Source organism: Gavialis gangeticus, unplaced genomic scaffold, assembly GCF_001723915.1.
Source record: "Gavialis gangeticus isolate Ggan-Ray unplaced genomic scaffold, GavGan_comp1, whole genome shotgun sequence".
In the NCBI taxonomy this organism is placed as follows: Eukaryota; Metazoa; Chordata; order Crocodylia; family Gavialidae; genus Gavialis; species Gavialis gangeticus.
In genome coordinates this window covers 73,483,147-73,498,905 of record NW_017728992.1, presented here as the reverse complement: position 1 = coordinate 73,498,905, position 15,759 = coordinate 73,483,147, and the positions used below count along the sequence as shown (strand labels likewise).

At 39.8% G+C, this 15,759-nt stretch overlaps 1 protein-coding gene across 1 annotated transcript in view; it reads left to right on the top strand.

Moving 5' to 3' along the window:
* The window catches only part of ZNF407 (zinc finger protein 407), a 545,661-nt gene that overhangs the window by 395,604 nt on the left and 134,298 nt on the right, over nucleotides 1–15,759 (top strand). The window contains 1 exon segment of the mRNA XM_019524335.1: nucleotides 9,619–9,797. Coding sequence (XP_019379880.1) covers nucleotides 9,619–9,797 — 179 coding nt within the window.

Below are 15,759 nucleotides of genomic sequence, written 5' to 3'. Positions count from 1 at the left end.
TCTGCCACTTAAATCCTTAGCAAGAATTTGCAGAAGTAAAAGATGCACAGAAAACCTCAACACCCCTTGTATTCTGCAGAGAGGTGCCTTGCAGAGGGACACTCCAAATAGTTTGAACCAAAATGGACCATTGAGGGCAGGCCTTCAGAAAACCTGCTCTGAATGTACATCTATACAGTTCCTGTGGACAGGATCCCCACAAGAGGTTACTACAGTACTCCATTCCTATGGAAAAAATGTGTTTTCGTGCCAGAATGAAAACTCAAAATACTGTTTTTTTCCTGTGTGAAGCAGTTAAATGGGGGGATGGTGAAGCCTCCATTTCAGGAGAACCGAAATGCCTGGGCTTGGGAGCTTCTTGCCTAAAAGAAAGTAAAATTAATAAAGTCCTTCTCCCTGTAGGAAGAGAGGGGGCATAATTTGGATTTCCCAAGTGATATGGGGATTTCTTTTTCTGTAAAATTTATTTTTTCCTGTGGAAAACTTTGCAAAACTGACATTTTTCACTAGAAAAACTTTAAAGGAGAAAACTCATAATATGATCTGGTTGAAAGCACTATTTTTCCACCTTCGCTGCAAGGAGGGGATAGAACTGTGGCCTGCCTATAGATTGCAATAGAATAAAAATAAGCTATATCACTCCAGTTACTCTTTCCTTCCTTTCAAATTCCCATTTACTCTGATTTTGTATCTGGAGGAGCAAATGTTGTTCATTGTGATCAGCTTAAGAGCCTACATTTACAGTAATAAGCCCTTTACAATGCACTGATAGCTTAGGTTTGAATATAAGGGTGAAAATTTGGCCCAAGCTACAATTTGGATGCACTGTGCTGCTGAAACGGACTGAGACACGAGCAGTAATTATCAGTTTCCCATCCATTTCAGTGCTGACACACAAATTTTTGCTGCTGCCCTACAGGGCTCTGCTACTTTTTAGCAGCCAGCATTGGACATCTGTCACACATACTGTATGTCATAACAAATAGATCATTATAAAAATATGCAAAACTATAAATGTGGAAAGACTGAAAGAACTATTATCATTATGTACGGGTGTTATTACAATACTGTCAGAATAAATCCCAAATAATTTTTGATTATTTTCTTTGTGAAACCTACATTATCATAAAATGTTAAAATACATGAACATGGATTTACTCTGTCTTATTGTTTGCTTCATGGTTTCTGTACAGCAGTACGTATAACTGCTTTGGCTATTTGGTTGGTTTTGTATAGGTATGTGTTTTAGTTGAATTAGCTCAACTAATCTTAACATGATTGAGAACTTCATTCAGATACAGGCTTGTAAGTTTGAATCCTCATTAGCTGGCAGAAATTTAGCGTGGGAAGTTAAGACACAGTTAGCTAACACTAATTCCAAACGTTAGCCTGCATCTGATGCCGCTTTTCAGTTGCATTACGCTAACTTAAGTGAGCTTTCATGAATGAAAAACTCACGTTTCCCTTGTCAAAACTTGGCCATTGTGTCTATTCTTTGGGGTGCCTCTATCCCAGTGCATGACTCCTTTATTACATTTCTGCAGACTTGCTAACTCTGATTTTTAGCATGCCTCCCTTCATATTTTGTTTTTATTGAAGTCCCAGCTTGTGGGTTTGTGTGGTTGAATATGTCAGCTTACGGGTTTAATGTTTGTTTTTAAATAATGAAAATATTTTCTCTCTCATGCTGTAGACAATAACCTGGAAACATGACCCAAACACACCCTAAAAACTAAAAAAAAAACCCCAAACCCCGGAAAATAAATAATATGCATGTCATTTAAAAATATAAGGAAAACCCCATTATTTTTAAGTAAGTTTCATGATGACTTAGCAACTATTCTGATGTATTTATGCTTCCTGCTGAGAAAATACACTTACACTAGAGCATTTCATTCATGTCCTGCACAAACGATCTTGCAGTTTCTAGAATAACATCTACAAGCTTGGGTTAATTTACAATCGATTAACTAGGGCTAACAATTCTAAAAATTCTACTGAATATATTGAGCGTGCAGTGGATTGGTAGCTTTTTCTAGGCTGTTATAAGCTAGGCATATTGAATAAAATGTGTGGGGTAAGGTGTCTTTAGATTTGATGCATCAAATAAAAAACTGTCATAGTTAAACAGCTGGTATCCACAGTAGGACCAACCATTCTTTCAGAGATTTTGCAGTTTTTATCCAGTGACTTTGGCTGCCTCTTACTATATTTTCATTTAAAGTGTTGATACATCTGGTAGAAAAATGGATTCCATTGTAGGCTCCAGTTTTATTATTGTATTATGTAGGCTTTTACTAATTGTCTTCATTGACTGGTAGATGAGACTACTATCGTAAGGGATGTTTCTACTGGGGTTTAGGTTAGGGGTAGGTATCTGACAACTGTTATATCAACTGCTGCCCTGTGGTCATAAAGTGATAACTTGCCAAGCACCATCATGCTCTTAAAATTGTGTGTGTAACTGGGGGGCGGGGAAGGATTATGGTCTCTGTTTTTATTGCTTACTGGTCAAGTTTTGTTCTGAGTGAATGTTTTGGTCCAGATCTTTGAAATGTTGAACTCCCTCAGCTGCCGTTGTGTTCATTGGTAAGGCAGCTTACAGAATTAGGCCCTTTCTTCTGCTGATTAGGTAATAAGCAAGAAATAATTCACAATTTAAAGTCAGTTATAAGCTAACTTCTGCCCCAAAGGATATGCTTACATCTTTATATCAGTTGAGGATTCCATTCGTTTTTACCCCTTTCTCGTTTGGTGGTATGTAAGGAACACAGAATATAGGTCACACAGGTTGGGGAACTATATTATTTTTGTGAGAATATGAGTCCTGTTATATTCTAAAGTCTCTAAAACCTAGTGGACTAGATAATAAGCATTTTGCTCCATTCCTGCATTTTAAACCCTCCACTGATATGCCTATGTGCCTTTTCAAGATGGTGTGCATTGCACAGTATAAAAACATTCTAATCTGAGAACTTTACTAGTAAGTGCACCTGAATCAAAAGAAACAGACTCATAAGAAGAAAAATATTTATTGAGGCGTGTGCATGAAATCTTTAACTTTCATTCTGGGTGGCAAGTTTAGGCAGTGAGTAGAAGTAAGATTCCTGTCATTTTATCAATTATATCAGATCACCTCTTAATATAATACCGTTTGAGATTTCCTCTTACTAATTAATGCTAATTCTTGCCTCCTCTTTTTTATACTGTTATTAGGTTCTGGATGTGTTACCCACATTTTGAAATGTGTTTCCAAAAGAACAAAAACAAGGATGTTATAGAAACCTCTGTGCAAGCAGGCTGACAAGTCTTCTGCCTGAGGAGCTCCTCAGCCAGTCCTTTAAATCCAAAAACACAATCCTTGCACAAACCAAACAAATACATCAGCAAACAGTGATGTAACAGTAATTTTATCTCCTCTACAGGCAGTAGGAGGGGCCCTTTGGCTCTGGCCTAGTACAATAGTATGGCCCCTTCCCGGTAGCAAACTTATTTGGATTCAACTTTTGTATTCTGCTTACAAACTGCTCCTTCACTCAGTTTACTTCCTTCTGCTCTCTTCTCTGGGTTTTAAGCTACTGGTCAAGTACTTCCTCATTACCTAAACACCCACAGTTGCACTTTTTCAGCAGGTTAGCATGCTCCCTTTTAAAGGCCCAAACGGTTCTGTTACACTCTGTCTTCTAAATCTTTGGCTGTACAGGGACGAGGAATTAACTATTCCTTTGAGTAATATTGGCATTACAACAATATTCTGTGTGTTAAAAAAAACAAAAGTTAACTTTGGCAGTTCTGATATAACTATGTGACTTGTCAGGTTCTGACTCCTAGGGCAACCACTGACCGTGACTCAGTCTGCACATACAATGAAAACCATGCATATATTAGCGACAGAGGAAAATTAAAGAGATTTAGAAGTTCATTTTAGCTCCAATTAGTATCTATCATTGGATGACTTCTCGAGGAACAATTGAATGTTCCATACGTTTTGAGGAGTTTGACTGTCCCACTACTGTACCCTCTTGTTGTGCTATGAAAAGGTTTCTCTTATGCCCTTTGACAACAGCTATATTGCTCAGGAGAAGCTTACCAACCTTCTCCCTCAAACCACATGAGTCTTCTTTAGAGAAATGGCATTGTTTTTATAACAGGAATTATCCAAAATGTGTGGGTTGGATCAAGGTCTTCAGCCTCCCCTACACTTAAACTATTTGTGATAACAGTATTATGCTCCTTAAAGGTCTTACGTAGCAAGACTTTCATATCTCTCATTCTCCTTTCATCTACCACACACCCAGAGGACAAGGCTCCTTATCAAAATATAGTCCTCTTGAGTAGTGACAATTCTTCTATTGGAGCTTGGAAAGGTCTCATAAAACCCTTCCTATGCATTCTAGCAGCACCCATTGCTAGGAAAGAAGAAAGAAGGGTAAATTTCCACTATAGTTTCTTACAGCAGCGCTTTTCGTATAGCCATAAATCGATAATCTCAGACTGTTTAACTCTCTGCAAAGAATATTTGTCCTGTGAGTGCGCAGTCAAAAACTGTCACATGCAAACCTGGTTTGCAAAATAGGAAAAGGCTCACACAGGCAACAACACACTCATTATATTAAGGAATAATAATACTAATTTAACTAAAACAACATCTGCTTTAGTGATACAGGAGCACAGGCCAGCCTCTTAAAAGCTGTATTTATTTATTTGGCTGCTGTAATTCAAGAACTGGACTCAAAAACCAGAGACTCATTTTATTCAAATTTTCAAGGCAGGAGAGTTCTTCATTGCTAAATTTCATTATAAAGGGAATCTTTATCTTAAAGTTCATAAACTCCTGAAAATGGAATTTATAACACAAAGCTTGTCACATTTTTAACTATCATCACTATTGCAACCCTATAATATTTTAGTTAGATGTGTATAATGCCACAATTTTAATAAAAACACAATTCTTCTTAAAACCACAGAAATCTTTGTGGAGTCATTTGAGTTGCAGTAATTTAAATTGTATATATTTATCTAAAAATATAATTTTTGGTGTTTTTTATGTCAGATGTATTTGCCAACCATTAAGGACAAGAGTGATAATGAAACAGGCATTCAAGGCACATTGAATAATTTAAAAAATATGTGCAGTATATTATTGTTGTATCATATTTAAGGGTATTACTTGGCTTCAAAAGTGCTTGGATTTACCAGTTGTCACCTTCATTGGTTATTTTGTTATAGCAATCCCTGCATTGCAACCTAATAAGGGAGGCCACTTGTAATGCTTTATAATCTTGTATTCCTAATTTGTGATTAGCCCTTTCTAGGTTTATCACTTAGACAAACTTTGTTAAATTTCTTATGTCTCTTGGGCTAGGGACAGAAGTCACGCACAAACCAGTAGAAGCAATCAGATACTGGTTCAGATCTCTAATACAACAGGACTAGGGACAGACATTCAAAAAGCCCAAGCCCGAATTGATTCACTCTTTGCAGGTTAGTGTAAACTATGCAGCTTAAATTGATTAATAACTGGACAGACATTCTCTGTGAAATCAGGAAATGCAGCCACACATGCCTGCAGTGGCTCAAGCTGGGAGGCACTAGAGCATGCCTGGTAACCACTTCCAAAGGGGAGAGAAGAGAGATGCTGTCCAAGGCATCTGCTGGAGTGGGGGGTGGGGTGACCAGGCACCAGCCAGGACTAACAACACAAGGGATGCCAGGCACCAGCCGTGGAGGGGGAGGGTAGCTCATGCCAGACTGAAGTGTGGGAAAGGGGAAAAAGTCCTTTCTCTGAAGCAAGCATGTATTGAACATAGCAGTTTGCAGAGCATGCAATAGGGAACTACCAAAAATCTTTGCCTAAGCTAAGACACAGCCCAATAAAACACAGCATACTTAGACACAGGTCTAATTTAAAATGTAACCCAGGAAGACAAGAATTAGTTTTACTAATCCTGAGGGTGGAGTGTCTCCTTACAGCCAGGCATCCAGAAAGGCTTTGTTTAGGTATGTAGCTCTCTGTATTCTTTGGTGAAGCTGCCTGCCTTAACTGCATCTCCAGCATGTGTGATGATTGTCAAGTCTTTACCAACACTTCCCACCTTTCAGTCTGGTCCTGCAGGTCTTAGCTCTGGGCTCACAGATGCAGGGCTTGGATCTGCACACAGGTGACTAGCTTGCCTTCCCCCTGCCCCCCACCCCAAATGCTGTGGAATGTGCCTCCCAAGCCACAGAGACTGCAGCCAAACCTCCAGGAGTTCAGGGTGAGAGAGGGGACAGAGGGAGGAATTAACTCCATCCCTGCCTAGCTACAGGCGCACCATGGAGGTGCAGCTGGGGCTGGCAAACAGCAGCTATGATCCCCAGGGTTTGCCAGTGGAGGTGGGGGGCGGGGAAGGGGATGGAGGGAAGGAGGAATTTGCCTTAAGGTCTGGCCGCACCCCTGCGCCAGCTAGAGATCAGAGGGGAGGAGCCAGCCCAGCTCACTGGGGCAGAGTAAAGTGCTCCACCCAGCCCAGAGAGCATGCCGGGATGCTGGGGGAGTCTGATTTAATTTAAACCAGAAAGGGGTCTGGGACAGACATTGCATAAACTGAGTTGAGCCAAATCAGTTAAGTCTGATACTACATGCAACCACGTTTATCTCAAACCGGTTTCGGCCATTTTCAAACTGGCTTATATGCCCTGAATGTCTGTTCTGTTACATGTTTAAACCACTTTCTGGTCACTTAAACCAGTTTGTGTGTAATGTATGTCCCTAGGCCAGATGTTCAGTGCATATAAACTTCTTTCAAAATGGCCAAAACTGGTTTAAGATGAACCTGGATGGACATAGTATCACTTAACTGATTTGGCTCAAATCAGTTTATGCAATTTCTGTCCCAGATCCCCTCCAGATTCAAGTTAACTCACAGTCCCCCAGCATCCCAGGATGCTTTACACTTCTTCTCCTCCCTCAGAGGGTGGGCAGGCTAGCCTTGGCCCAAGTTGTCTGCTCCAGCTGAGCAGGAAGGTGTGATGTAGCACCTCCTGGCTTCTGGCTTGAGCCACTGCAGGCATGTGGCTGCATTTCCAGAATCCAAAGTGAATGTCTGTTCACTTGCTTATTAGTTCAATCTATGCAGCTTAGACTGACCAGTGAAAGTTGAATCGATTCAGCCTTGGCCTTTTTGGCTGTCTGTACTTAGCCCTGATGAGTCAATCAGGCATTGGTACCCTCAGTCTCAGAACATTTTTAAGATGGTTCAATAAATAAAACTGTCCGGTGGCACAGTTAATGGTGGCTTGAAAAACTCCAAAAATCAGAGGAGATAGCACTGCCCTATCACAACTTAAACAGTGTAAGTTTCCTCCACAGCATGGGCCACTGGTGCCCGCTGAGTCGAGAGGGGCACTTGCCCCCATATGGACAGTCAGATACCAGGGGGAAGGGAGGGGCCCTCTCGGCAAATCCCACAGGCTGGGGGAAGGGAGGTCCACCACAGCCAATTCTGCTGACCGGGGGGAGAGTCCCCCCATGGGTGATCCCTCAGGCCAGTAGAAGAAGGGTTCCCCATGGCCAATCCTGACGACCCGCAACTGGCAGCAGCATACCACTAACACTTCCAGGTGAGCCACAGGCACTTCCAGGTCAGCAGGATTGGGCACAGGGGGACCACTTCTCCTGGCGTACTCTTTGGCCAGTGCTTTCAGGGGGGACACCAGCTCTCTTATCTGCCCAGGAACGTTGCAACCAGGGCATGCACCAGCGCTCTCAGAGAGTGCACGTGCAGCCCTGTGCACCCCTACATGTCACCGCTGGTCCACATCCTATGGAACATTGTTTCACAGAAAAGTTTTTATAGTATTGAAAGGATAAGTCTTACATTTTCCCTTGGTGTAATACTGTAGCACAGCTAAAAGAATACAGAGTTTTCTGGCACTCAGATTAATAATTTCTTTTATCAGCTATCCTTTAAAATGCAACCCCTGATACAAGGTTACTGAGCTGTTGTCTGCATTGAAGTGCCTATTATAAATTATTCTTGTAAAAGGTACATTTCACTTTAACAATACTTAGTCCTGCAATCATTTTTTTAGGGCCCAATCCTGAGAGATGCTGAAGACTTGCAATTCCCACTAATTTCTGTGAACATAAGTGCCTTCCCTGATGTTCTCAAGGGTCTGATCATTATACTATTATATAGCAGATGGACATGACAGAGGATGAGCTTGGGCAGCACCGTAAGGCAGATACTAGCTTTACCATGACCATCTCCAAGGGAGAAGCAAGCACTCCAACAGAATAGGAAGTGATCATCAAGCTGCTATTTCCAATCTATTTTAGGCTGATTTTTTAGGTGCCTGTCACAGTGCTATTTGAATATCACTGAAACATGTAGAAGTCTACCTCTTGAGGCAGGCAGATTTGGTCACATTTTAGTCAATGTACTACATTGTTCTTATTTTAATAATTTTTTAATTGTATTTATGTGTATATTTTACTTTCATTTATTTTTTTCCAATTTCAGTTACACTGCTGCTTAAGGTTAGATTAAGGTTAACACTGAGATAAAGGTTAGAATCCTTTAATTGCTGACACTTAAAACATACAATATATATAAAGTATTTCCAAACAAAAACAAATGTATTCATTTAAGGCAATTATTTTGGTAAAAGTGAGGATATATCAATTACTTGTATTATTTAAAAAAAAACTTTTCAGGATGTTATAGTTATGTAACTATGTACATATACACTTTAATCCATACAACTTGACTAGCTAGAGGATTCTTAATTAAAATATACCCTTTTTTAGAAAAAAAAATGTAATTTAAAATTCAAAATTACTGTCACATTAGTTATGTATAACATTTCTGATGTTATTGAAACCATTTTTTTGTTAAATACTTTTCAGGCCATTTTTTTTCAAGGATCTACAATGAAACGTGCTTCCCTAACTTTATACATGCAAACTTCAAGGATTTATAAATCTGGGTTTGTGTTTGTGTATAGCATGGTATACAGAAGTGCAGGCACTGTTCTTGCCAAGTTGATGCTTTTTCATAGATCACTAAAATTCATAAGCTCTACAAGAGTTAATGGGCTATCCTTATAAAATCAATTGCAATGACTCCTATGAGTCTACAAACTCTGTGGAGAAGATTCATATGAATTCCATGTGGAAGGTTTTATACAAGCATCTATGCTTACTTACACCTGGAGCCAATAAAAGGCCTGGTGCTCAAAAGGGCAAAAAAAATCTATTTGGCTAAGCTGAGATGTTTGGGAGATGATATGTTCTCCTCCTTTCGCTCAAAAGTAAAACAAAAGTATAAGACTTATGCAAAGGTAAAAAAATTCATTCCTTTAAATTCTTATTGTCCAGTTGTGCTCTTTAACTTGACACCTCCCTACAAACATATCTCTAAAAATGTTAAGATGGTATTTCTTGTAAAATTAAGAGGATGTTAAAATCAGGCACACCATGAAAAGCTAAGTTAACTGTGGAAATCATACTGATTCTGCATGATAAGGGCAGGATTTCATTTTCAGCCAGTGCTGTTGGATGGTCACTCTGTGTGTACAGTCTGTGTGTACATGTGATTATACATCTTAATTATTTCTATACTTCTTGCTTTTTAGGTCTAACTGTGCTGAAAATATTCGTAAGCATATCTTACACACAGGAAAGCATGAAGGAGTAAAGATGTATAACTGCCCCAAATGTGATTATGGAACCAATATCCCAGTGGAATTTCGTAACCACCTGAAAGAATTGCATCCAGACATCGAGAATCCTGATCTGGCTTACTTGCATGCCGGTAAGATCGTTCTTCTGTTTGTTTACAAATTCTTCACTTTTCTAAATGAACACACTTAAATGATTGCAGTAAGAATGCTAGCTCTTCAATGTTTCTACCATTTATTCTGAAGAAGTGCATGATTTTAAATTGGACTCGATCCACTTCAAATTTCACTTACAGGTGAAAGTGATGTATTTAGTATTGAGATATGTCTACATTTCATGCACAGAGTCTGCATTTATATGTGTAAACTCAGGATATTTGCATGTTGATTTAAACGGGCACTTTTGCAACTTGTCTGAGCTTATGTTAGAAGAAAAATATTGTGTTATGGTCTTGTTAAAAAAAAAAAGGTGGAGCAGCATAATAAAATGGAATGAGGTGCTAAATTGATGCAGTACTTTAAACATTTTAAAATATTATTTAACTTGTTCAAATGGAGCAGCTAATAGTTAACACCACAGGATACAACAGCAAGGCAGTTGGTTCTGTTAGTGTACAGTTATGTGAACAAGAAGGGTGCTCACAAACGTTGGAAGAAATGAAAGAGCACTTTACTGGAAGAGGTGGTGTGTCAGTTCAACCCAGCATTTGTATAGATCGGGCACTTCAGCAGGGTTTTTTGGCACTTCTCTCTAAAGCTGATTCAATTAGCTATTAGATAAAAACATCAAAAAGCCCCGCTGAAATGTCTGATCTATATAGATGGTGGGAGAACCACATCCAAGTAACGCGATGCTTTTTCTAAGCATGCACTGGGCCTGGCACAAGGGGGTGCCAAACTTAAAGCATCTCTCCCCCCCACCCATCTATAAGCAGCCAAAGTTATTACAAATAGTTTTTGTTTTATGAAATAATGTAGGAAGGATACAATATAGTGTGCTTTTTTTCTCTGACTGCCTCTTCTAACCTTTTGCCAGATGCTAGTACCAGAGTACATCCTGAGTCTTTAGTGGTCTGTGCTCTTCAAAAAAGTAGAGAAAGGGACTACATACTAGTCAACTAGAAGTTACTAATTGCAGTGCACTGGATGCTGTGGCCAGATTTAGCAAACACATAAAAAGTTTCTTTTCTTAAAGCATATAAATAATTCCATCAATGGTAGTGAAAGTACTCATGTACTTAAAGTTAAGAAGGTGTTTAAGTGCTTTGTTGGAACATGACCTAGATGAGGGACATAAAGAGGCTGTCGCATAAATGTATATGTATGTTTTCTTCTTTGTTTTCTTTGATTTATGATATTGTTTATTTTAAAGTGTTTTGAGTAGTGCTGTAAGTTTGTATGATGATTTGAAAAGATTTAATATGGTCCCTTTTCTCAGAGTTTATTTTTCTAAACTAGAAAAAGAATAGGAAGATAAATAGAGGAAAGAAGGAGGCTAAATCAAATTAAAAAACGAGCACATACATTCTGGAAGTGATAAGTAGAAGCTGAAGGTGCAGCAAAGGGTAGATTGCATGAGCAAGGATGTCATTTTGAGACAGCAAACCAAACATGGGTTTGAAGGAGAGAATAGAAAGAGAAAAGTCTCAATACTTGGTATCGGACTATGTCTGGTGGCTTTTCAAGTAGAAGGGGTAGCAGGGAAAAGAATGAAAAGATCAGAGTTGGAGGACCTGACAACAGGCAAAGCAAGAGTGAGCAGCAAGAGGAGTGAGGGAGATAAAACAGCAGGTCAGAGTTTAACATGAGGATAAGGAGTTTGATCCTGAGTTTGAAAGAGCCAGAGAACTTGAAAGAAACTGAGTGGAGATAGAAGTCAAAATAATGGGAAAGGAGGACAAACTGCAAAATACTGGAAAGTAGAAAAGGCCAGGGAGCCAAGAGAAGAGGAGTTTGAGGGCCTGACAGATGTTACATTTATGGTATGATTAACTGTTAGTCATGCCACAAATTGCAACATGCCATATGTTCAGTCAGTTTGTCTATGGCACAATAAAATCTCAAACCAGCTACAAAGATGTTCCATACATAAGGTAGAACATCTTCTGGTTTGCATTGCACCTTAAATCGAACATGTAGCATGCAGCAAACCAAGGTCTGGGACACATGTCCCATCCCAATGCTCAGCTGAGTGCAGGGATGGGGCACCTGGGGTCCTGGACACAGCTACTGTGTGCCTGAACCCTTAAATTTGGTAGAGGACAATCCTTGTCTCAGACTTGGGCTCGAGGCTCCCCCACCCCTTATCCCAACAATTAGCTGAGTGTTGGGATGGGATAGAGGGCAATTCTGTGTCCCAAACCTGGCTGCTCCCTGGTCAGTCCCCAGAGGCAACCCTGAGTACCTGCTGTTTGAATGGGTGCCTGCACATGCAGCTATGAATCAGGGACATGGTCCTCAGCTGCAAGCATGATTGGGATCAGAGGAACTGTATGCCTGATCCCAAAAGTCACATGTCATGCTATGCACTCTGAAATTCCTCCAGTCCCAAAGGCACAGTTATATTAACATCTGCCAAAGGCCTACTGAGACCAAGTTCTGCCTACATGGGCTTCCATTTAAGTAAGAAAAATATATTTGTGCCACAATAAGTCAAGAAATCTTTCCTTGAATGACTCCTCACAGACTGCCTGTCAGTAATACTGTTCATCAGTATCTTGAGAGCATGCATATCAGTATATGTAGTTACAACTCAGACTTTCAAGTTATGTATTTAAACAAGAGACCATTTTAAAAAAACTGTGCTTGAAAAGCTCTGTTTCAACTCCAGTCCATCTCTAAAACAAGTATACCTTCTCAAAACAAGACCTGTATTAACTAAAAACTGTATTCCAGCCAGGGTATTAAATTATATCATTTATGTACAGTATGATTATTTTTTTGGTGAAGATTTCACTGTGGGTAGAACTGAAGCGCATACAATCCAAAATGTTGTTTGTGCTTGTTTTTGAAGTATTCTCTGTCCCACTTTCTGTAGCCCCTTCAGCATGAATGTACTCTGAATTTTGAGACATGTAGCAATTCACATAAGCATTTATTTGCTGAAAAGTTCACATTTGTAGCAAGATGATAAATTTTACTACAATCCAAGGAAGGGAGGAAAATTCCCACTTTGAATACAGAGTTAAGGGAATCTGTAGCCCAAATTTGTAATGAGAAGAGTATTTGTATATGCTCTAAACAATGTGGATTCTTATGGTTATAACTGAGATAAGATGGAGATCAATCATCATAAATTAAACATTAACACTATTCATGATTAAGCAAGAGGAGACTTGTTAATATATATTTTTTTTAATTTCTGGCTTTCACGTTTTATTCTGGTCTCATACAGAGTATTAATCCAAAGGAACTGTTATCTTGGTGAGTTAGGGAAGAGGTTGTAGTTGCTGATATGATTCGATCTCCACGTGTTGTGGACGGTGAAGATCAGGATCAAGGCCTTAAAGTAGTAATAGAAGTAGATGGAGAACAATAGAGATCGATGCAAGGGCTGAAACATTTCCCATTAACTGGCCACTTTCTGCTGAAACTAAGATCTCTGTATTACTTCCACATTCACCTTCAGGTAAATTGCACTGAAGTAATCCAATTTGAGGGTGATGAAAGCATGTCTCTCTATGAACACATTTTTCTTGGAGAAAAGGGTAACTGAAGGTATTTTTTCATCAGTCACTCTATATGATCACTTAGGTTTATTGATGAATCAAATTGGAGTCTGCAGTTTTGTACCACTTTGTCAACTGGGAAAGGGTGAGGGTGAAGGTAGAGGCTGGACATCCTTGATTGAATTTGGAGGAGGACGGGGTTCCAGCTAATTTCTCAGAACCTTTCAACCCTCTGAGTAGCATCACCTTATAGTGCCCAGGTTCAGTTTAACCCAAATATTCTCAATGTGAGTGATCTTCTTTTGTAAGCGTTGTGACATCTTTGTGATATTTTGATTCTGAAGAGACTGAGATATGCAGTTTAACTGCAGTTTATTACCTCCATTATGTTGCCGTCAGCAGAAACCATAGGGTATTACTGCCTTTTCAAGTAACCCCATATAAGTATTGAAGAAAGGATTAGACAAATGATGCATTTGAGGGAAACGGAAGTTTCTTCATTATTTTCTTTACCTTGTTTGGAGGTAAATGATGCTGTTGTAAGATTATCTATTCATCTTTATTGTGCAAATATGTGAGCAGTGCCCTGGGCACAACCTTTTCAAAAGCTGCCGAGATGTTAAGTGGCATGAGAACAATGACATATCCATTGTCCATAAGGAAATTGTTCTTTTATGCTGTCATGACTGTTCCTCTGTTGTTGTCTGGACTGGAGCCTGATTACAAAATGTCCAGAGGACTGGTAGATGGCACAATTTGTTGGAACCTGGTTGGGACTTTTAAGAGCTTTGGTGCAGTGGTATCCACAGTCTCAAGTTGCACATGTGGGTTTCCAGTAAATATATGCATCTGATAATGTTATTTATAACAGTCAGCAAGAAAGAAAGGTGTAACCTAAAGGTGTTCCTAAGGTGGACAATAGGAAATGTCTTAGAGAGGAGTGTGTCTTTAATCATGCCTTCCTCTGGGATTTGGGATATTGATTCATGAATCTGAACCCTCTCTTGAAGTTAGCACCCAAGACCTTTTCTTCAAAAACCAGGGAGGAGTCAGTGTTTTATTGGAAGTCAGTGGTGATAATGGTGCCTGGGCTGTTGCCCCATTTTTTTAATGTAACAACTCAATAATTGGACATGCTGTAAATTTGTAGTACACTAGGATTCAGTTCCCTGCTCTGTCTGAGGAGCTTCAAAGACAAATTTCCCATTTTCTAAGAGTACCCCGGCCAACAGACTGTTGAGTGTTCTGATTGGAGGCCTTTCTCAATCTCTACCGTTGAAACTATTACATTTTGCATGGATTATTTAAATATTGATTGTGAGAGAAAGAAATGAATGAGCATAAGAGTGCTAAATGCCCAGCAGATAGGACATTTAGCTGGGAAAGGGGAAGCATGGGTTCCCGTTCCTCCACTGGTGACTATTGACATGTTTGATATTAAGCAGTTAAAGGATAAAATACTAAATGGTCAAAAAAACAATGAGAAGGAATAAGATCAGTCCCATGGCAGAATAGTCAATCAACCGCTGGCCACGCACTCTCCTGAAAGTTTGGAGATATGTTTTTGAACCCTGTGATGCAGAGAAAGGAATTACACACAGGTGTCTTACATCCTGACAAGTGCTCCAACCACAGAAATATTGAATAAAACAGAAGTGTCATTTTCTGGCTGTTTCTGTGTGAAGGCTTTAGTCACGTTCCAAGAATGCTACCAGATTGGACCCTGCAAGTGAGAGAGGCAGAGGAAGGTCTAGTGTGTGGATCCTGAGAGGAGATAGGTAAGAGCTGGCTACCTTGCTGTTCAGCTTTATTGAGACAGAGGTGGCAACTCGCACCTTAGTCTTGACAGACACCTCAGGTTTACAGGTGCATCTATAGCTAGAAAACAGCTGAGTAGAGATTTTTAACTTGGAGTTAGGTGGGATTTAGGCATCTAAGTCATTTGTGAGCACTGTGCTTTCTATAGGCCATCGAAAAGCAGACTGAAGCTAACTTAATTATAGTATATCAGCTGATTCCTTAGGAGGAAGTAATAGGCACTAAGAACTCTAATTTAGTTGCAAAAGGCATAACAAGAAATCAAGACTGGCAGCTTAAATCCAAATCAGACAAATAAGGCACCCATTTTTTAACAGTGAAGGTAATTGAAACAAGCTTTCAAGAAAAGAAGCTTGCGGGCTTTAAACTAGGCTCGTCAGGGGAAGGGGTAGATGAGGGCGGAGGAAACATCAGCCTGCCAGACCAAACAGCACCCACAACTACAGCCCAGCCCAGACAAACGAGCGTAGCGAATAGACAGGTAAGAGATAGGGGCCAGGGTAACATTGGGACTTAGGGGGTTAGTACACACATCTACAGGAGGCCTAAAATTCCTCTACACAAAAGCTCATAGTATGGGTAACAGGCAGGAGGAACTCACCCTCCTGCT